The sequence below is a fragment of the Parambassis ranga genome, chromosome 22, assembly GCF_900634625.1.
Source record: "Parambassis ranga chromosome 22, fParRan2.1, whole genome shotgun sequence".
NCBI classification, from domain to species: Eukaryota; Metazoa; Chordata; class Actinopteri; family Ambassidae; genus Parambassis; species Parambassis ranga.
In genome coordinates, this window is record NC_041042.1 from 13733705 (window position 1) to 13756126 (window position 22422).

Genomic DNA, 22422 nt, shown 5'->3' on the forward strand with positions numbered 1-22422 from the left:
ATTACAGCTTTGCATGTAATCAGAATATCACAACAATACAATGAACGTGGCCTAGTTAGCCTGAAGAAGGGAGGAGGGGGTGAAAGAAGTCACCCTAATCCTCAAACTGCTGCCACGCAGTCCTGAGCTCACTCTCACCCCGCTTCTCCTCCACCAGGAGTCACGATCGCTAAAGCCAGCTATAATAGTCTGCTAACATGCAGCCTCTTTCATGCAGCCATTTTGAACTGGTAACCATGGAGATGTGGGTCATGCAGTGATGGTAGAAAGAGAGGGAGAGAGAGAGAGAGAGAGAGTGGAGACTTGTGGCTGGTGGTGAAGTTGGAGCACAGCAGGCTGCTGGAGAAAGCAGGCAGCAGCGGAGAGCCATAAACTCTCATTATATCTGGGTCACTGGGATGCTCCAGCTGCAACAAGCAGACAAGACACTATTATGCAAGAAGAGGGATGAGGGGAGCTGTGGGCACAGAGGGCTTGTGGTTACAGGGGATGTCTGTTTACTGAGCATGGCATATGTCAGGAGGGTGTCCAGATGATATAACATGCGATCAGCTGAGCTGTGCTTACTCAAGACAGCCATCCAAAAACATGCTGTTGTTTTGATGCATATATTAATTTAATCTATGATTTTATTGTTGGCATAGATTTAAGCCTCGGTACTCCACTTATCCTTAAACCATATGAGCTCTCTGTCAGGCTTCTCATTCAGCCCTCTTTAGTTTCTTTTTCTGACTGACAGGCCTCTTCTATTTATGCCTAACCCTAACCCTCTCTTTGTATTTTCCCCTGTGACCTTAGATCAACTTAGAACGTGCTTTATAGACTAAAAAAAATACAATAGCATTAAAGTTCGGATATAATTAGATTAACACAAACAAACAAACACACTGTTGTTTTACACATTACTTTCTGGATGCAGGGTCATAAAATATATATAATCTAAGTCAATAAACACTCAATAATTTAGAAGATTGTTGCCTCCACCTATTTCTAATTGCAACATTAAATGGGTATGCAATTGAAAATGAAAAATATGGGCACAATATTTGTCAGTGCAGAGGATAAGTATTTTCCAAGACTTCTGTCTGCTGTAAAATCTAATGTTTGTCTCTGGATCGGATAGATTTATAGATCTAACTGTTTGAAATGTCGCTAAAATGTGAATAAAAGCCGGTGTCTGCACTCTAAAGTGGGTTTAAAAACAAGTTGTAGGCCATGTTGTTGTGTCTCTTCTATTGTCCGTGCCCCCCCTTCCCCCCACTCCATGACCTCCCCATTCGTTGGATCCGGGACTTGTGATTGGTGGAGACGGTGTGGCTTTGTCGTCATAGCCCCAGTGTCCATTCATCAGTGGACTTGGGCGTTGTACTCCGCATCTCATTTGCGGCGGGGCCAATTTCTCCATTTACAAACTCCGCTAGGGGAAAAAATTGGAAGAATTTCGCGTTTCTTTCGCATCCTCTCTACATTTTTCCTGCAACACGTCCGTTTGTGGTCGCCTTAATTTTTTTTATTCCTCGGCTTCGGTTTGCAAAAAGGAGGTGTCGGTGCTTGAGTTGAATCTTTTTGGGGAGGAAGCTTGCGGTCTTTGTTCATTCATTTGATCGGTTGGGTTCCTTTGTTGGAACAAAAGCATGGGAGCACAAATCTCCAAAACCCCTGGAAAAGAGGAAGCTGCGGTAGAAAAGCCGGCAGAAGGTGCAGCTGTTGCAGCCAAGACAAACGGACAGGTAATTTAATGCATTTTAATTATTAAAGTCCTAATTGCTCGCACGGAATTTTGTCTCAATTTTAGCAATGTGTTGCGTCAATGGCGTGCTCCATGTTCCCTGCAGCGCATCCCCACGCTCACCGGCATTCAGGGAAAGTGGCCACATGTATCCATTTTCACCGGCCAGTGCTTTGTTACAGCTTTATTTTGCACATCTCGATATAAATCCGACTTTATTTTTTTTTTTTTTTTAAAACATGAGATTATTAACGCACACATTTTTTAGAATACAATTTGATTATATCTACGCATTTTCTGCACAAATAATCTGATTAATATTTTGTTGCAGAATACAACAAATGTTTTATCATCAAGATTTTACAGTTAATCTGGATCTTTTATTGCGTCTGTTTTAATTCATTTGTCTGAAATGTGTGCAGCAGGCATTTGTGGCCGCTCTCACTGATGCATGGCCATTTTAAAATCGGTACCACGCCTTTGTTGCCGGCTTCCAAAAAAAATGAGCCACGTTTTTATACACACACAATCCAACAAACTGTAAAAACACACCGAGATAAGAGGAATCAATCCAAATTCAAATAATACACACTATTTGCTTTTTATGGGTCATTGAAAGCAAGGAAAAAAACAAAAATTCCTATGTTGTTTCCACACCTAACGCCCCCTGGTGGACGCCGGCTTTACTGCATTTTAACCAACTAGCCTACTGCTGAAAGCCACAGATCTGTCGTCACTCTCCTAGTAACAGATGTTGTTGCAGTTTTGGGGCTATTTTCTTATTGGTTCCTGCTAGTCTGTGAATTTAATTACAGCACCCCACATTTTGCAGGGTGTTGCCCTGCACACAAATGCATTCATACAGCTTCAATTGTGTGATTGCAAACAAATAAGTGTTCAGCTCTTGTAGCATGATGTTTATGTCCTACAATGATTTTTATTTCTTTATTCTGTTTCTTTTCAGGAGAATGGTCATGCCAAGACTAATGGGGATGCCTCTCCTGCTGCAGAGGAAGCCAACAAAGCTGATGTGCAGGCCAATGGAAGCACTCCTACAGAGGAGGCACCCAAAGAGGATGAGAAAGTAGAGGGTGCTGAGGCCAACGGTGAGAAGGAGCCTGCCGCCACAAATGGAGAGGCTTCTGCCAAGCCAGAGGAAGGTACTCCATCCACCAGCGAGGATGGCAAGCAGAAGAAAAAGCGTTTCTCTTTCAAGAAACCCTCCTTTAAGCTCAGTGGCTTCTCCTTCAAGAAGACCAAGAAGGAGTCTGAGGAAGGGGCAGAGGATGGAGCAGAAGCAGCAGCAGCTGAGGGAGAGAAAGCAGCATCAGAGGAGGCAGCTACCGAAGAGGCCAAGCCTGCTGAGGCTAGCGAGGAGGGAGCCGAGGAGGCTGCAGCTGAGGAGCCAAAGGCAGAGGAGGTGAAGGCAGAAGAAGCTGCACCTGCAGCGGCAGAGGAGAAACCAGCCGAAGCTTCACCTACTGAGCCAGAGACGGCAGCCAGTCCAGAGGCCACAGCCGCCACCGAGTAATCCTGCTGAACAAGACACCGAAATGAAGGAGATGATGTAGCCCGTCTGAAGGAATGCGAGGACTTGTCTAAAACCAGGGATTTTGTTACGTTAATTTTTTTTTGTTGGTGTTTGTTTACTACTCTGCAACCATCTCATCCATAATGACTGCAATGTCCCTGGCAGTGATGGACAGGAGGTGTAGTGGAGAGTGTGCTGCTTCCTCACTGCTCATTGGTGCTTGCATTTGTGACATGGATGAGTGTGAAAGTGTGAATGTGAGTGGGAATCTTTTTTTCTTTTCAACATGAAACCATGACTTTTGACACATTGACATATATTTAATCCAAGTATTTGGTGCTGGGCAATTGGATGTAGCAGCTAAAGCTGTGTCTGCAAGATTATGACACATTGTGGTATTTAAAGGGAAAGTCCTAAATCCAAGTCTTAAATGTTGTCTTTGCAGTGCACAGTTGTTTACAACTCTTTAAGCTCAACGCTCCTGTGGACACAAACCATTCCTGAACCAACTAGATTTAGTTAAAAAAAACAATAGGTGCTTATCACTGTCCATTAGATTCCACCATTTTCAAACTCTGTAGTAATGCACGTTGTATAGACTTTGATATTACTGGTTTTATGACTGAGATGTACCTAAATGACTGAAGTTTTTAACAGATTACCCATTGTAAATGAAGTTTTTTCTTGTTTTTCACCATTTGTAAGATTGAATAAAATTGGGAGATGTTTTAAGCAAAATTTGCATCAAGCTGTGATGACTACAACAACACATACACTAGAGAAGCACACACATTTGCGAGTTAGACATACAGTCTTTAAATGGCATTTTGATTTGTATATAACGGGGCTCACGTTCAAAATGGAATGTAATGTTGACTGCAAACTGGTATCAAGTTAATTCTGTGAATACTGCTGAAGAATAAAACAATGAAGTGGCACTCTGAGCTCATTTATTCATGTTTAGCAAACGCGTTTCATTGATTTCTGTCTGGCGTTCAGTGGCTGAGATCAGACACACATGGTTTCTTTGCTTTGCAGCACCCTCGTGTGGTGTGGTGTGGAAAATTCATGGGTTCCATCTGCTCATGCAGGGAATCATTAAAACGACAGTGTAACATTTAGAGTAAGTCTAATCATCGATGCTTTGTTTGATTTAATTATTCAAAAGGATGAAATACTGCACGGCTTCTGAAACATTTTCCAGTAGCTTCAGACTTTGATTTGGTTCTAGAACAGCTGGAGCATGAGGTAATGCGTACAGATTTCTGTCTCCTTAACCAACCTAATTTGCACCAAAAGTGAGACATACTTGCTGCCTCACAGTATTTTTAGGAAATGAAGATCTTAACCACAATATAATTACATCAGTGAAGTCGTGCTTCAAACATAGAGATTCATGTCCTGCACCATAAATGATAGTGTCTGAAACAAACATTTTTTACTATGTCTAGAGGTTTTGTATCTAAACAGCGTGACGAGTGACGCCTGAGCTCACCATCGACATGCCGGGATTCCTTCTATGAAACCTCAAAACCCCATAAAAAAACACCAGAGTCTTTTTAAGAGTGGAAGAGATTGCAGCAAACTTCTCCAGGGTGTTTTTAGCAGCCCACAGCTGTACCCATGCTCATTTCAAACCATCTATTTCCTTCTGCAGCCACTTTAACCCTGTGTATTGCAGGTTCGGCCACCGCAGGCAGGGTGTGTTTTACACATAATGCTTCTATTTCTGCTTCCTAGTCTGTCTGTCCATCGCAGCCAAATTGTTTGAGGGATTTGCTGCTTATTTTGGCCTCCAGCAAGCAAGCTCACAGGCAGCCTCACATCATGCCTCACTATCCATCATAGCTTGCTTTGCTAGGTCCTTGTTGTTTTAGAACAGGTGAGCCTACAATCAAAAACATATTAGGGTGTAATACTTCTTTGTAGATAATTTAGGAGAGTGTGGCTTTTGGAGTGGACCAGACGCAGTTCTCCATCTGTGCTCCTGTCTCTCCCTCCTGGTGCACCAACCACAGACCATCTCTGAATGGCAGTGCCCTCACATGGCAATCCCCGGCGGTTTCTTTCAACCAGCTTCCTCTCTTTTCTGTCCCTCGGGCCCCTCACCTAACCACCGTCTCTCTCTCTCTCCAAAGATCAAACAGCTGCTGACCTGCCAAAGAACCATCTCTGTCCCTCATCCCACACCCAAACTATTTTCAGCATGGTGGAGTAGCCTTTGCAAACTTTGGCTGCTAAAGTAGGCGACCAGTAGCCATCATCCGGTGAGAGGTTTGTATTTTATGATGTTTATCCATGTTGACCTTTATGTAGGAGACATCTACATAATTACTATTACTTACGTGTACATTTCCTTGCACAAATTGGAGTCACGTGCACCTCAGAAGCTGCACATGTAGAGGATGTATGATGAGGATATTTAGTAAAGCTGTTTTTATTTCAGCATGTGGATCCGCCAAGAGGCTAAATAGCCATATGTCCCTGTAATGTTATGCAGCACTACTCTATCATCTACATATTAGAGGGCTAATATATATGTAGGGTGAAAATATCATAATTTCTGACTTATATGAGGAACAAAAGAAAGGTATTTTTTATTGAAACTATGTGTGACATATTGTTTAAGCTGCATAAACAACATGGTGAGTGGGACAGCACATTTCATTACTGAACAATGTATTAAATCATTTTTGCAGCATGAGTGTTGCAGTAAATGAGCTGCAGGGTCAACCCATGTGATGCATGTCCCACCGATCTACATATCAAACTAATAACATGTTCAACTTTTATTACATAAACTCACAGCTAGGATTCAACAAAAACAGTTTTTATTTTTACCTTTCAGACATTTATCCTTCAAAGGCTGTTGGTCAATATTGCTATGATGATGTAAAAATATCTTTTTATTAAATACCTCTAAGTGTTTAATAGATTTATGAGTATTTTGCAAGAAAAAAAATACTATGTATATGTTACATAGTAATCTTCTTTTTATTATTATTATAACTTAAATAAAGAATTGATTAGCAAATAAATAGCAAAAAATGATTCTGAGACAAAACCATTTGTTAAGACATCATTTATTTGGTCATTATGCTTTACATGACAAAATGCATGTCCAGGGTTATAACAATGTTGCTGTTAAACAGTTTGTGTTTGCTTGACAGTATTCTGGTGACTTATTTCATATGAGGGTCAATTTGACCATCATCATTTCACAATATGTTCAAGTCACATTTAGTTACAATATGTTGCACAGAAAAAAAAGTATTAGTGTACTTTTAATTAGATTACTGGTCACCCAAAAAAATAAACCAAACAAAACAAAACAAATAAACAAAAAAAACCCAAGGTTGTACAAAAACAAACAAAACAAACACTAAATTAAGAGTCACCAGTTGAAGTCAGTATAAAAGAACAGAATGGAAAAGAAAAAAAGTAAGGATACAACACAGTTATAACACCTCATTTCACATGCTGTCTCCGTTACAAAAGCTCACTGGTAACTTTGTGGATTGCTTCCCCCATCCCTGATCACCTGTTTTCATAAATTAGTTTTCCTTCTTCTAAGCACCTATTTATTGTTTTCAAGTCGAGATGCTACTATTCCTCAAAGAAGGGTGAACTGCCTGTCTGTTGGGTTGAGGAAAATTGAACAGGGAGTTTACTTTGAGAAATAGATTGCAAATTTAGTTGGTTGGCTTTTGGGAACGACTCAATCAACGTATCACGTTGAAGCAATGAGGAACCCAGAGAAAGAGCAGTGGACATTCTCGGCAGCAAAGACACCATTGGCCTCATCATCAGGGATCTGCACGTAGACTGTGTCCTGCTCATCGAGCAAGAGCACAGCGCTACCAGACATCTGGTCCAAGAAGCCCTTGTTGTACTCATCATAAGTGAACATAACAGGCTGGCCATTCTTGTACAGAGCCACCAGGGCATGAGCTCCATTAACATGGATGCTGTAGGAGAAGAAGTACACTCCAGGAACCTGGCAAGTGAAAATGCCGGTGTCAGGGTCATAGTGACTCTCAGCATTGTACACTATATGGTCAAACTTAATGGGGCTGCCAGCAGCAGGGTAGGGGGAGGTCAGAGATGCAGTGAAAGCTGACATGGGGGACTTGACCATAACCTCACTCATTCCCATACCCTTCTCAAACACAACCTCACCGGGAGGACCAGGGGGACCAGGAGGACCAGCTGGGCCAGCTTCACCATCAGCTCCAGGCTCACCGGGCACACCGGGGGGACCCTGGGGTCCAGGGACACCCTTAGCAGCCAAACCAGCAGGGCCAGGAGCACCAGGAAGACCTGGGTGTCCCTTAAGACCAGGAGCTCCAGCTGAACCTTGAGGTCCAGCAGGTCCTCTGGGACCGGGAGAACCATCAGATCCAGCAGCACCTTGCTCACCTGCACGGCCAGGATGACCTTTGGGTCCAGCTGGGCCTGGAATACCTGGGGCACCTGGGATACCTGGGGCACCTGGATTACCTTTGTCACCTGTAGCTCCTGTGGCCCCTCTACCTCCTTGAGCACCAGCGGCGCCTGGATAACCCTGCTTGCCTTGGAAACCCTGTGGTCCCTGATCTCCCTTGGGTCCCTTGGGTCCCTGAGGTCCAGTTGCACCTGTGTCACCTTTAGGGCCACCAGCACCGGGCTCACCTGGGGCACCTGTCTCACCCTGAGGTCCAACAGGACCAGTTGGGCCAGTAGCACCGGTAGCGCCAGTGTATCCTGTTGGACCTTGATCACCCTTTTGACCTGGGGCACCTGTGCTACCTGTAGCTCCCCTCTCACCCTTCTCTCCATTTGCACCTGGCTTTCCATATCCGGGAACTCCAGGGGCACCAGGGGCTCCAGCAGATCCCTGGTGGCCTTTAGGGCCACCTGGACCGGGAAGACCTGGGGCACCATTCTCACCTGGTTTACCTGGAAGACCAACACCTGGGGCACCAGTGTGTCCCTTAGGTCCCTGTGGTCCCATAGGACCAGGGGCACCATCACTACCTGGACTACCTGGCTTTCCTGACTCACCTGGAGCACCTGTCTTTCCTGGCTTTCCAACTCCTGATGCACCTGGTGCACCAGTTGGGCCCATAGGTCCTTGAGGTCCTGTCTCACCCTGAGGTCCCTGAACTCCCACCCCTGTATCACCCTTAGCACCTGGCAGTCCAGGCACACCTGGATGTCCTTTCAGACCAGGCTCTCCTCTGGGACCCATTGCTCCAGGTAGACCTGAAGGACCAGGTTTGCCAGTAGCAGAGAGACCAGCTGGTCCAGGGCTTCCAGAAGGTCCAGGGGATCCCCTAGGTCCCTGGGGGCCAGGGGCTCCAGTATCTCCTCTCTCACCAGGTTCTCCAGAGCTGCCAGGTTTGCCAGGTCCACCTGGAGATCCAGGTTTGCCAGCGATGGAGCGGCCAGGAGGTCCAGGAGGTCCAGGAGGTCCTTGGGGTCCACGCTCACCTTCGCCATCTTCACCTGGAGGGCCAGGAGGGCCAGCAGGTCCCTCGGGGCCAGGCTCACCTGGAGGACCAGGCTCACCTGCCACTGAAACCACTGTGAAGAGAAACAGTGACCATCATTAGTACCACCAGAACAAACAATAGACACAGAGAGAAAGTACACAGTGTTTGTCACATCATTCCATTAAAAATGTACTAATATATGTATGTGTGTGTCTAATGCAACTCAGATTGTAAATTCACACAGGTACCTCATGGGATACAGTGTCTATAATTACATTCCATCCAAATCAAATGTGCAAGGTAGCTTTTGACAAACTGCAACATTTAATAAAAACCCAATGGGTGTTGTTGTCCTGGTTAAGACACTATTTACTGAGTGGATCTGTTTCCTGTAGGTGGGGCTTGTTTTATGAAACATTGTGAAGCCAATGATGCTGATGACATTTTGAATTCTGAGGTAAATTCTTCAAAAATACCTATAGAAAATGTGTCTGTATTGTTTTATTTGCATATATGTACACTATATATATTTATTATAATATAATAAAACAAATTTTACATAAAAAAAACAACCTGTTGCACTTTTATTATGACTATTTTAAGAGGCATCTTGCGCCCTGTTTATAAAACTTAGGTCCAAATGAGAGGGAGTGCTTTTTATTTGCAGCCTTAATGTGGTCACGTGTTTGAGTGTAAAAGGCTCACCCTGTGGATAACTCTAGCTTAGTGTGGATAAAGCCAAACAGATGTTTCTACTTCTGTGTTAAACAGGCACACCCAAACAAACCACATTGCTGGGTGACTGGACTCTAATTGTCAGTGTCTAACTAAAAATAATTCGCTAACGGCTACTTTTCTCAAATGAAAATAGCAGCATGTTGATTTACACAAAAGCAACATTTCGTATTTTGCGCATTTTAGGAAGACCACAATAAAATATATATACTTTAAGAGTTAGGCCATTTTTTGTACGTCTCTGAATATCCTGGAAATCTGAAACTTCTTGCTTTGCAAAGAAAACCTTAAAGAAGTCTCATTTAGCTGTTTCTTCACTAACATGAAATATAATATGAGCAAGCTAAATGGAGTAACACATCGGTTGCACTGTTTCATATGCACATCAATTTTTGTTTTTTGAAAAAATAGAAACGAAAGACATAAGACAATAAACAAAGCTGATCATTTGTACCAGAGAAAGCAGGTGTGAAAAGTGTTTATGCTGTGCTGAGCATGTTAAATTCAAATAAATAAAATGAATAAAAAAGTGATGACTCTAAATAAAGATTAGGGTTCGATGTTTTTAAAGAGATTTCCAGAAAGTGCATAAAGCATAAAGCTCTGCACTGATCTGAATAGACTATGTGATTGGAGAGGCATGCAAACTGCTGTCAGCCAATCAGAATGCAAGACTGGTCCAGCGCAAGGTGGAGTGTAATTTTCAAAGTAAAGTGCAGCTTTGGACAGATGCTGTCCAAAGCTGCACTTGCACACTCAACTGCAATCAACAATAGTGCTGATTTTTTTGCAAGACTGTTAAGAGTTTTTAAAGGTTTTTGGCATGAGTGAGAGGCATTGATTCTTACCGTGGCTCTTCACAGGGTAGGGCATCACCTTCTTTACCACGTACCCCTTTCCATGGGCTGCTGCAGAGGCCACAATGAAAAGGAGGACACTCGCTATTCTTATGTCCATCTTGCAAGGTCAAACCTGCAGGAAGAAATAAAGAAGAGAAAGAGTCAGTCCAAAGTGTTTTAAGGTACAGGCATGTTTTAGTTAACACACAGATTAAAAACAAATTAAGGTAAAAGCAATGCTTTTTGTAAAGAAAGGAAAGTAGACAACAATAAGATATGTAGCAGATAGTAGGGCACAAAACTAAAGTTTCCTATCAGAGCATCCTGCATCCTTCCAGACTCTCTGATAAAGCTCCAAGCCCACCAAAGTTTGCCTTATTTCCCCACTCTTCCATAGGTATATGGCTCAAGGCCTGGATAAAGTCTACACTTCTCCATAGATTTAGAAAGGAAGAGAAAGTCACACATACCGGCATCCAAGGAGAGGGAAACAAAATCTCTTCAGCACCAGTGAGCTCCTGGTGCTGCTGTATATCCTTAGGGTAGGAGCACAACTGAGGATATGCTGCAATTCAGTACCATGATGTGGGTATTTATACTATATCTATCCCTCACATCATTAAAAAAAAAGCCCCCACCATGCAAGTACCTCCCTCCTCAGAGCTAGGCTGTAATTAGCTGAGAGATCTGCCCAAAGCGGGCATGTCACATCAGGGTGCTTCCATGAGTATCCAGACACATGATTATCACTTATTTCAGTCGTCTTTTTGAACGACAACATGATCTTGTTCAAAGCAAATAAATAAATGAACACATAAAGCAAGCACACAAACATGCTCTGCAGGTGGAACAAACTCATTTTTTCTTATATTTACATCTTTTCAGCAACATTTAAAAGTTACAAACTCTCAGGAAATGTTTACACCTAACGACCCCCTCTGTTTAAATATAAAACAATGTCTGAAAATAGATCTATAAAAACACTTTAGTGGCACCTGTGCTTCTTCACAAAGCGTGCATTGAGGATGTACAGTACAAGACTCATCTCCAAAATTACATCTTGTCCAGCCGGCTGGCGGAAACTGGCCTTAACCTTTCCTGACTGTCTGGGCACCTCCTTGATAACATAAACAAAGGAAGTGGTGGGGAAAGACATGCCAGGGAGGATGATTTTGGTCGCCCCCTATTTCAGGTTGTCACACGTTTGATATATTTAGTTTTATTGTGGCCATGAGAGCACAAAGAGGCCTTGATTTCAGCCCAAAACTTTTTCTTAACTTGTGTATTTTTGTAAGTGTTTCACCCTCAAAACAGCTAATAAAGCCAAAAAAAGGAGCCGCTGGAAAAGACATTTGGCTTGTTTCTGTGCAGCCCCGTGAAAGCAGTTCAGTGTGCAACAGCCCCAATATGCAGTACTCACGTTCATACACCAGAGGGCAGTTTTTACTGATGCACAGCCCCTCTTTAGAGACTGAGGTGCTGCAGAGAAGGGACCATGCCCTTGTGGCCACTTGTTATTTTTGGTGCCCTCAGTGCATGTACATCATCAGAGGTTTTCAGTCCTGTTCCTACAATTAAAGCTGGTTTCTGTCACGATGTTGTATTTCCTCAATCAACTCAATCCTCCAGTATTATCCTCCCTCGCCCTCACCCTCCACCTTGCCTTGCTTACTTTGAGAACTTCCAACTGTAATTTCTCAATTTCTCCCCAGCCACATAGGAAATGCATACACCCAAATAATCACATGTTCTCAAACACACAAGTAGCCATAAACGATGTGTAGGGTAGTCCATGTCCCATCCCAAAATCCTCCTCTACACGCAGCCATTTATGTTCTTCCTGCATTCTCACAATGTACAAATGTACATACATACATACTGCTGACAACATGTGTATATTTGCAGAGATGATGATGATGTTTGAGGGCTTTCATCAAGTTTCTATATGAGGCGTCTCTGCTGCACGTGACGGTGACAGACATCTTTCAGCAGGGGTATAATTAAAGATTCTACAACACGGCTTGTTTGAACCCCCCCTTCTTTTTTTGTAAATTAGATCAAATTATCTGCAATTTTCCAAAGTGCTACCATCCCTGGCTTATAGCACTTAATCATGTTTGGCAAGCAATGTTTAAGTTCACTCTTCCTGTCAAATAAAACATAATGTAATTTGTGATCTTCATTCCTAAATGTTTGAAATTCAGAAGGGAGTGCAGCAAAGTTACAGACTACTAACTGACTCCCTGAGGCTGTGAAATATCACATCACCACATACAAGCCAATATAAAAATATGAATAAAATCACATTTTTTTATTTTGAGTGCACATCTTGGTTCTTTTTTTATCAGCTGTGGAAAGTCATGTTTATCCTGCAAGTGATACTTTCTATTTTGAATAAATGGCTGGTGAATGCCACACCAGTGTGCCACTACTTTTGATATCTTTTAACTATACTATATTATTTTGAAATCTCTCTATGCTTGTGCCCTCAGAGGAGGCCCAGCCGTTCCAGCTTTAGTCAGATTTAGATGAAATGACAGAGCAACAGAGGGTAGAGTTAGAATTTTATATGTTTATAGGTTCAAATCATTTCAGTTTATTTATGTTTTTTTAAACATGGTTCAACCACTGCGCAAGATGTTTTTAGTTTGATGTTCTGAAAACAATGATTCATCTCTTTATGTATAAAAAAAACAATCTGCATCTGCATGAGAGCTTGTAAGAGACACAGACATGTTCATGTTGAGCTTTGAAACCCGAGTATTCATTGGCTTGAGGAAAACTTCAAATTAACAGTGTAATTTGGATGTTGTTTATAACCTCACAGCATATTTTTTATTTTTTAAACACACGCCACTGCACTTATTTGAGAAGGACTCTGTGTCCTTGTGCTTATAGAAGCAGAATTGAAGGCTGTGAAAGTGCACGGCAACACTCTCTCTGCTCTGCTCATTACAGAACCACAGCAGCTTGATGTGGTTGGCAGGCTTCATTGTAATAACCATTAGGAATTAGGTTAACAGTCTTCAAACTGTAGGTGGTGACGTCGCTTTGCTGTTAAAATGTCGCAAGTCCCTCACTGTAAAATGCTTTCGTTTCGTGTCACTGACGAAAACTAACGTAACTGTGAACACACCCAAACTGACTGAGACCAAAGTTGACATTTATTTGATTTCTATCCGTGTTTTACATTTACAAGTAAGTTTATTAAAAAACATTCCTCTAATCAAAACTTCTACAGAAGTTAGCATGCTAACCGCCTAGCCACGGACTGTACGATTGTGTTATTCCACTGCCTACCACACGATGGGGTAATCTGTGACCACTCCACAAAATGAGAGGAAGAAGAAGAAGTCTATAATTCGGACCAAACATCAAACAACATCATCATGTCGGTAGATTATCATGACTTAAACAGATAGTAGAGGTAAACACCGTAATGTCAATTTGAAGATAAAGAAAAGAATTGAAGGAAAATCAGGGTAAAACACATTTTTTTCCACCACATGGTGTCTTTAAATTGCATCCTGAAAGCATAACTAACTTCTGAATCAGAGGGAAATATAGTTGTTCTAAGACTGTTGTTCTTGGAGCTCTTTGTTAACCGCAAATTCCTATTTAGAGACATAACAATTCTCATTTGCTCAACAGAAATAGGTTGTAAAGAAAGATAAAATAAGCCTGGGAAGCAGTGACAGGGCAAAGTTTCTTCAACTGACCCCTCAGCAGAGGACATAAGCTGGCATTCTGAGGTCCTGCTTGCTGCTCAGGCCTTCAACCGTATCTAACAACAGCCCATGGATTTAAGTGAATTCCCCCTGGAGCACTGCTGGACAACGTTACTGGCAATGTTAATGATGTTTGTACTCATACTCTACAATGATAACAGTCTTTGAAAGAAAGGTTTTGCATTTTGTCTGTTTTTGTTCGCTTCACTGCCCAGGAATTGATGTTTCTGGTTTTTTGGGCCATGCTGACCGAGGCTCAACCCACACCCAGCAAGAAGAACATAATTGACGGTTGATGTAAGGGGACCCAGCAGAGCACGTGAGTAAAGCAATGGCTAAAGATACACCATCACTGCTGGGATACAAATTTAATGTTTCAATAAACTCCACGGACCACTAAGAACTACTTTAAACTTTATGAATGGCAGATTTGACGGGGGCCCTTGTGAGTGATTGGTGGGGAAATTACAGGGTCCTGAAAACAAACATGGACCCAAAAGGAGCCGGAAGTGTAAAAGTAACTGAAAAATGGTGGCGGCGGTAGCCTTGGAGATGAGGGCTGATGTCTGGGAGGTCACCGGTTAGAAACCCAGAATGATGGGGAAATGGAGGGACGGATGGTAAAGCAGCAGGCGGGTGTCGTTCAGCAGCACCCAGGTGTGAGTGCATGCAGCTGTTGACATCAAAGCGTTTCTTCAGTTTTTGACTTTCGTGTGTTTTATTGTGTAAACACATGAAATTTGCTATGTAATTAAGTCGATAAGTTGGAACTTGGCGCTCCCTGGCTGCTTGTGATTTTATCACCGGTTTGCCTGCTGCTGCACACACGCCTCAGAGTGAGGACCCGCTCTTTGCCAGTCAACCAAGTCAAGTGCTGCGATGTCTGATTTGATTGTTTCTGTTACCATAGGTCATTTTGCTGTAGGTTTATTTCTGGAAAAGTCTGAATCAGCAGTTGGTTTGAAGCAGCTTTTTTTAGTCTTTGTTTAGCAGGGGAAATCAGACCTTCAGAGCGGCAGCAGCCAGAAACTAATTTACCCAGAAGTACCCAGCCAGACAGTTTATGAGGGGCTGCAAAACAAAATTTACTACAAAGGTAAAAAGGTCAAAAGAACATGTAAAGATTCATTTTGTTCCACTGTTGTGTCCTGGAGCAAGGAAACAATCTTTGCTTGGTGTTCAATATATCATTACTCTTCTCTTCTTGTTCTAAATCTCTTTTAAAAAATCACAGCCTAACAGAAGACAGACTGCCAGAAGTATCTGCTTATTGTGGGATCATTTAAAGGAATCAAAGAACCTTAATGGGATCTTCAAAGCTTAAGCGTAGGTGGCAGAGTCCTGCATTTAAGGATAATCCTGTACAACAAGCCTGCGAAAATGTCAGGTTTTGCTGTCTGTGTCAGGCAGCCAGCTCACAGCCAAAACAACCTGTGAGAAGTGTGTTAGAGACAGGAGGAGCAGAGGTGGATTTATATTTGACTTGTCTCTTCATGATTATGTTTGACTAGAGCACACACAGTTCTGTTGGAATATGTGGCCGTGCAATGACACCTCCTGCGCCTGAAATGCAAAGTGACAACCAAGAAACAATGTTTATACAACACACTGTCACCTCATCTTCTAGAGCAGATAGTTAGCGCTGCACGATAATGACCTATGGAGAGCCAAGACAAGTGTTCTTTTCTGCAAACTATATTTGGCTCCGGCCATGTCTGCCTTAAAAATAAGTATTGAAGCCAAACTGTTAGTTAGTGCCCACACAATTCACATATCTTTGCTCGTCACATTTGTATATTAAGACATGACCACAGGGAGCTAGCTGAAGTTTAACGTACAGTACGGCCAAAACAATGCAGCAGCCAGCGCTGAATCCGGTGTGGTTTTAGAGGTTTGTTTTGCTGGCTGATGGACACTGTGTGGGCTGATACCTCAGAGCCCGAAACAGAAGTCCAAACTGTGTCTAAATGGGAATCCTTCCAGATTATATAATATACACAAACAGTATCATCCTGTTCACGCTCTACTAAGAATATTGTAGTAGCAATAATAATATATAAAGAGTGCCCTTACTTGAGTTTTAAGCTTGAATTTGACATCAGGCTGTGGTCAGGTTGTGAGTTTTTTTACAGTTAGCGAGACAAAAAACAATCCTTCTTGTGTCTCCTGTTTACTTACACACAGGCACGTACTTCCTGTTAATAGGCAATATTAAAGCATGTCTGTTTGAGTTGTAAGTTGGTCCTCAATAGATCAAACACCTCACTGATGCTCAGTTCAATCATGAGAGACTCAGCAAACTGAATGAGAAAGATTTATTAATACAATAATTGTGAATGTGCATTGGCGTCCTAGACCCCGTCGCGAGGACCACGTCCGAAAGGGGGGAAAGCTCAAGCTGAGAGGCCGCTGATCCAGGTCTAGACCTGGTGGTGGTGTAGAAGCAGGAGAGCAGGAGAGAGGAGGCCTTGAACTGCATGGATCGGGAGGTGCTTGGGGTGGAGGAGGGTTGCCGGATTCGATCAGGAGGCAGCTGGAGAAGAGACAGAGGCTTTTAAATTTCTTGCTACGCTATAATTGGGCAGGAGAGATACAGATCGACAGCTGATTGGTGAGGGAGGTGCCATCTATTAAACACCTGACCATGTGGGAGGTCACTAGAGGAAGTGCAGTGCAGTGAAAGCGAGAGTGCGAGGATGGTGAAGAGGGAGAGGGAAGCGGATATCGATAAGTGGTGGATGATGTGAAATAGAGTCTTCAAGATTGAACTTACGATGAGAGCTACATTTGTTTAGAAAATGGGTAGTAGGGATGCCAAGTTACCTTTGTCCCCTTCCTCAAATGATTCTTGGACAAGTTTTGGTTGCAGTAGGAACTCTTATCCTGTAGAAGGTGTGCAATAAAGTTTGGATTTGTGGTCCATACAGTTTGTTAAGGAGCCAAGGATTCCAGTAGAAACTGCACCAGTCGCTTGTTCTTATAGTGCATCTTGCAGCATTTTTCTTGTTGCCCTTTAGGCTTTTGGATCATAGTAGCAGTTGAAACTTGTGAATAAGGAACATAGTAACCTAGTGTAATAGTTTACAGACTCAGAATTTATCCTCTCTGGTCCAAAGGGAGCAGATCTTGGCACTGCACACTTCAACCTGTCTTAGCATGCAAACTAATGCTTATGAACCACCTTTTTAAAACCCAATTCTCATTTCCTATTGCTGCTCTGAGTTGGCTGTTGTGTCTGAGTTATATTGGTTTTGTCTGTAATTGAAAAAAAATCAAAGCCTCTTCATCAAGCTCCAATTCAAAGAACAATGAAAGCAATAATGAGGGAAACAACAAACACTAACCTCTACACATTTAGAGTATTTTAAAAATGGCAAATATGCAGTTGTTTTTTTCAGCTGAAGTCAGATGTGACCAAGAAGTCAGAAGTCTTGCCATGAAGCCAACGTTCAAGTATTCAACTGGCTCTTGCTGTTTGAACAACAATCGCTCAGACGCTGCAGATGTTTTGGAGTTTGTTATTGGTCATCCACAGACATAAGAACAGCCCAGAATAAATCAGGACAAGAACACACAAACTTTCATTCCACAGGGTTTGCATGCTGGTAGTTGGCTTCTCGTTGTGTTTGTTTAAGGGGTTTTTATGGACACCAGACTTCATATTCAAAGGATATTTTGAAAAGATGTGCCAAAGGTGGATCCTAAGAGCAAAAAACATTTGTGTTGTATAAGTTTGTCCAGTTTGCCTCACGTGGTCTGCGCTTGTGGAAAGAGAAAGCTGTCTGACACAGCATGGGTCCAAGGTATTTCTTGCCTTCAGTGCAGCTTTTGATCACCTCCCATCAGGGGAACCACAGAGCATTAAACCTGTCTAACCACAAGTCATCTGAGACCGCCCCTGACATTCAGACAAAACACATGTGCAGTCAAAGTGTAAATCGCTCATATTGCTAAAATTGACCGTGTCACAGTTGAGACATATGGACTGAACTTTGGCAGTTCTACATGATGCTGTGAAATTACAAGCAATTTAACCTTTTCTTCACAAAGAAAGTCATGGCTTAGCACATCTTTAAAGGAGCTATTAGGCCTGCATTTATGTGAAATGGGCTGTTAAAGCACAGATTTTTAACAGGTAACTCTGCAGTTCAGGATAATATACAATAAATGTGCACATTTGGAAAAGCTCTTTTTTTTTCTGGGGCGTCAAATCATACAAAATTCTGAGTTCACTTTGCTCTCAGAGTAGATCAACATTCATAATAATGACAGAAGAAATGAAAGCTTCCAGGTGGTCTGCAGAACAAAAAGTTTGTTATTTTGATGAGCCAACAGTTTCTCTGTGGAGAGCCTGTTTCACTGTGAGGCCTCGTCCCATCCCGCGCTGAGCCCAATGGTCTTAAACACAGAAAGAGTGTGAGTCACTGTGCTCTGTAATTTCGGCACACTGCAGCTGTCTTAAGTGACCGCGACTGTAGACCTGTTAACCGGCTTGGTCCCCATGTAAAACTTTCCCATCCTCTTAACATAATAATTATAATGTCACTTCCCAGAGATCTCTCCCTCAATTGCAGCATGTATAGGTTTAACTGCAATGACTGCTTGCTTGCTGGAAGATCTTTCTAGGACAGGCCTGATGACTATTTTGGGTCTCTGACCTTCTTTCCCGACAAAGAGCCTCTGTTAATCTCTTCTATAATTCCTGTACTGAATCTCCTTTTTTTCTCCCTGGATAATGCAGCTACTGTAAATACCATTTTCCATGGTTATGGGCTTTTCTTTAAAGGAACATCTAAAACCTGTAAGTATACAGTATGTCTTTCTATGGCAGTGACTGCTGGACAGTTGAGTCTGGATGGAACAAGGTGAAGTGCAAACTGGGCTTGAATGGGAATTATAAGACTTTAAAGATTTTCCAATTGGTATTTCTTTCAGCTATTTACAGTTCTGTATTTCAAACAAAATATCCAAATGTGGAAGTCTGAGGTCCTGTGGTGGAGGAAGACAGAATTACAGTCCTAATACTGGGTCACTTTTTTTTTCTGCTGCTGTGTTTACATTGGTCTAGTCGCTTTCTGGTCAGATTGCAACAGCATGTGGTTGAATAAAACGGGGGCTGTAGCTGCTGCTTGAATCCCACTTGAGGCCAGACAGACAGGTGGACTGTGTCTGGAAAATCTTGCAGTAGCATTTAAATGGCAGCAGCTTTCTCAAGTGGCTGCCTCATATAGGGACAGAACATTTGATCAAACATGTTTTCCCAAGCAGACTGTGCTGCTGTGTGCATCTCACTCAGAGAGCCAAACCAGACATTTCCAGGCTGTAACTACTTTGGTTGTAGCAGTGAATAAAAAAAATATTCAACACCATCTGTTTCTTCCACTAATGATTTATTCTATAATTTAAATAGATGTGCACAGTCTTTTAATTTATTAATGCTACCACATGTAGATTTGAATCAAGCACCAACTGAGCTGCACTTTCTTAAATGGCCACTAAAGGCACCAAAGTCCCAACCACTGCACTACCACTCTTTGGTACCGTACATCTAGAGAAGGTGTTGCAGAGAGTAAATCCATTCAGTGCATAGTAAACTTTATATCAAATGATACATTTGCATTTGAATGTAAAACTATTGCCTGGTGTTTGGTGCAGATAGTTAAAGGTAGGGTAGGAGATTTTGAAAACTCAGTGAGAGTCAGCCAGATTTCGAAAGTAAACACGCGCCCCTTTCTCTCGGAGCTCACCCCGAAGCCACGCCTCCAATCACATGGACGCGCATTACCTGAAGACGAGCTGCGATCTGTGCCTTCGGCCATCATTGCACGTACCTCTCTGGTGCGCGCAGAGCAGGAAGAGAGTGACAATCATCCAATAATCCGTGCAGGGTCCACCCGGAGGATTGGCTGATGTTTTTAGTGTTTTATAGCTTCTACAGATGATTCATATTCTTCATTTTAAAGCAAAACTGCCGAACTAATTGGTTGCTATCGGATTGTTAAGAGAAGTTACACTTATTTAACAAAAAGTGCATCAGAATGAAATCTCATACCCTACCTTTAAGCTGGAAACTGGTAAAACTGCTAAATTGTTCAGGCAGCGGTTTACAGCAGCGTTAACTAGGTTTTGCAGAAGGAGTTGACCCAAAGCTGAGGTCATGGTTTATGAGTGATTATCCACAGAAGCAAAATGTCTATAATCAGCTGTACTGCAGTGCATTTTTCTGATGGGTTTGCCCTCCTCTGTTGCTCTGTTGTTAGGTGAGTCTAAATTGCACACATTTGTTATTTGTCTAGCAGATATAAAGAGATTTAACACCTAACTGATTGAATGATGGTTTCAGGACTGTCATTTCAGAGCGTTCACTTTCACTTTACACACAGCGTGAAGCCCCTCTGTGGAGTTTGATCCCCTCTGTGCCTTTTGCTTCATTGAAATTAAACTAATTACATTCCATGCCTGTACACATACTGTAAGCTATACTTTCACCCACTATTATCTCTCGTGACTGTGAAACACCCTCTCCAAATTAAAGGTCGGACATGTGCCAAAACCTGATATTATAAGCTGGGTAGCTTTTTTGGTGGGGGAGTTAAAAGCTGCCCAGTCTGTCAGTCTGTAGCATTTTGACATCAGCTGAGAGCTTAGCATAAGCCTGAGCCTGTGGAAATCAGTCTCTTTGTACATCTCTCCTGCAGGAGAGTTAAAGAAAGTGAGCTCCTATAGATGATTTAGGCTGTCTGCTCTGTGATGAAATGCAGCAGTAAGCTGTAAAATACCTGGGGATAAAGAAAAGATGTATGTGCCGTCACTTTGCACAAACACTTTGTCAAACATGTTTTCAAAACAGAGTTTAGCTGGAAGGCATTTTCTGTTTTAAAAAACAGAAACTTATATTTTTAGTGTTGTACTTTATATTACAATGTGATACACATTTATTCTATTAGTTTGCAAGAACAAGCAACATAATAATCACAAAAACCTGTTCTGACGAATGAACTTTTTAAGATATAATACACCAATTAAAGCTTATATTTTGCTTTTTCTATTTAATCTTCTAACATCTACTGAAGTTGCACAAAGAGAGACATTTGGAAATTTAAAGCACTGTTTACCCCAGGATTTGAACACAGCGTGCAAATGTACTTCCCCAGGTTTTATGGGCTTTCAGGACATGCCTCCTCTGGCTTACTCACACATATAATAGTGGCTGTTGCCATGGTTTTGTTGCTTCATTAAGCAACATGTTAAGCATACACAGTGTTATGTTATAGAGCTCAGAGTTTGTTTTTGGTGTTTAGACAATGGAAAGCTGGAGAGCTTTATTTAGGACGCTGTGATTCACAGAGCTGTTACCACAACCATGACTGCTCTTTGATTTACTGCTGTATCTGGACCCACAGGGTTTGAACGCAAACTGAAAGCTGAGGAACTCACGGGTCAGCAAATAATCAATCATAGGTAGACGTGGATGTGACAGGTTGCATCAAGGCCTCATAAACTTTTGCAAAAAATACTCCTTTAAATGTTAATATTATACAGTCATGTTGCTCTATTTGATGTTCAGTTTGATCATTCATTTTTCAGTCAGTTGTAAAATAAAGGATAGATTGACCTCATAGGTACTGGTACCAAAAATCCTATGAGTTCTTGTTCAATCATGACGTTGTGTACACTTTGCTTGTGTGATATCATGCTGACATGATGGTTAGGTTTATGGCTATACAAGCTGGGGAAGGCGGTCCTTCATCAACACTAAATGGTGTGAAATAACACACCCGAACCACACAATAACACGCCACATGACGACCATTTATACTGCTGTTAGATGATATCAGGGAGTCTAGTAGAAGAAGTTCAGATGAAAATTCTCTTTGAAGAGACATAGACATGAGGCCCCACAGCAATTTGATATGCATTCACAACCCAGAAATCAGATTATGGTCATTTTAGACTTCTTAAGGACTTCTTAAGGAAAGACAAGACTTTGGTGCAGGAAGCATTTGTTTCTTTATCCAAGTAACAGCTGATTATATTTGAGTGGGCTTTGGTTGCATGCAGGTAAACAGTCAATGTTTGTAAAGCAAAGCTAACATGTCAAGCAAATGCCATGCTAAGCCATGATCTATTATTGTACCTCTTGAATCCAGTTTCAAGTTGGACTATAGGCAGATTTGGCTTAAACATTTATAAAAATGTTTACAAATGTTACAGTTGGATCATATTAGTCTTTGCTCAGAGAACATCTGGCACTCTTTGGGAATTGTCCTTTGCATTTTTATTTTTATAGATGCAAAGTAATGCTCCTGCACTCCTGAAATACCCTCAAGTATGGGTATGTGTTGGTGCATGAAACCACAAAGTGCAGAGATGGTGTGCAGCTTCA

At 42.1% G+C, this 22422-nt stretch overlaps 2 protein-coding genes across 2 annotated transcripts; one reads left to right on the plus strand and one right to left on the minus strand.

Annotated features, from left to right (window-relative positions):
• Positions 1-1370: 1370 nt before the first annotated feature.
• marcksb (myristoylated alanine-rich protein kinase C substrate b) lies at positions 1371-4100 on the plus strand. The gene is made up of 2 exons (XM_028395872.1): positions 1371-1730; positions 2694-4100. Exons 1-2 carry the CDS (start codon positions 1635-1637, stop codon positions 3258-3260), a joined length of 663 nt encoding a protein of 220 aa, XP_028251673.1. The 5' UTR covers positions 1371-1634; the 3' UTR covers positions 3261-4100.
• A 2681-nt stretch (positions 4101-6781) lies between these two features.
• Positions 6782-10882, minus strand: col10a1a (collagen, type X, alpha 1a). Its single transcript, XM_028396185.1, has 3 exons — positions 10779-10882; positions 10318-10441; positions 6782-8825 (listed from the first exon to the last, which is right to left on the minus strand). The coding sequence occupies exons 2-3, from the start codon at positions 10424-10426 to the stop codon at positions 6991-6993; spliced, it is 1944 nt and encodes a 647-aa protein (XP_028251986.1). The 5' UTR covers positions 10427-10441; positions 10779-10882; the 3' UTR covers positions 6782-6990.
• Positions 10883-22422: the final 11540 nt, after the last annotated feature.

Coding starts and splice junctions, on each gene's coding strand:
- marcksb (XM_028395872.1), top strand. CDS start 1,635: ATGGGAGCACAAATCTCCAAAACCCCTGGAAAAGAGGAAGCTGCGGTA. Junction 1,731..2,693: donor CAGCCAAGACAAACGGACAG/GTAATTTAATGC, acceptor GTTTCTTTTCAG/GAGAATGGTCATGCCAAGAC.
- col10a1a (XM_028396185.1), bottom strand. CDS start 10,426: ATGGACATAAGAATAGCGAGTGTCCTCCTTTTCATTGTGGCCTCTGCA. Junction 8,826..10,317: donor CTACCCTGTGAAGAGCCACG/GTAAGAATCAAT, acceptor TTCTCTTCACAG/TGGTTTCAGTGGCAGGTGAG.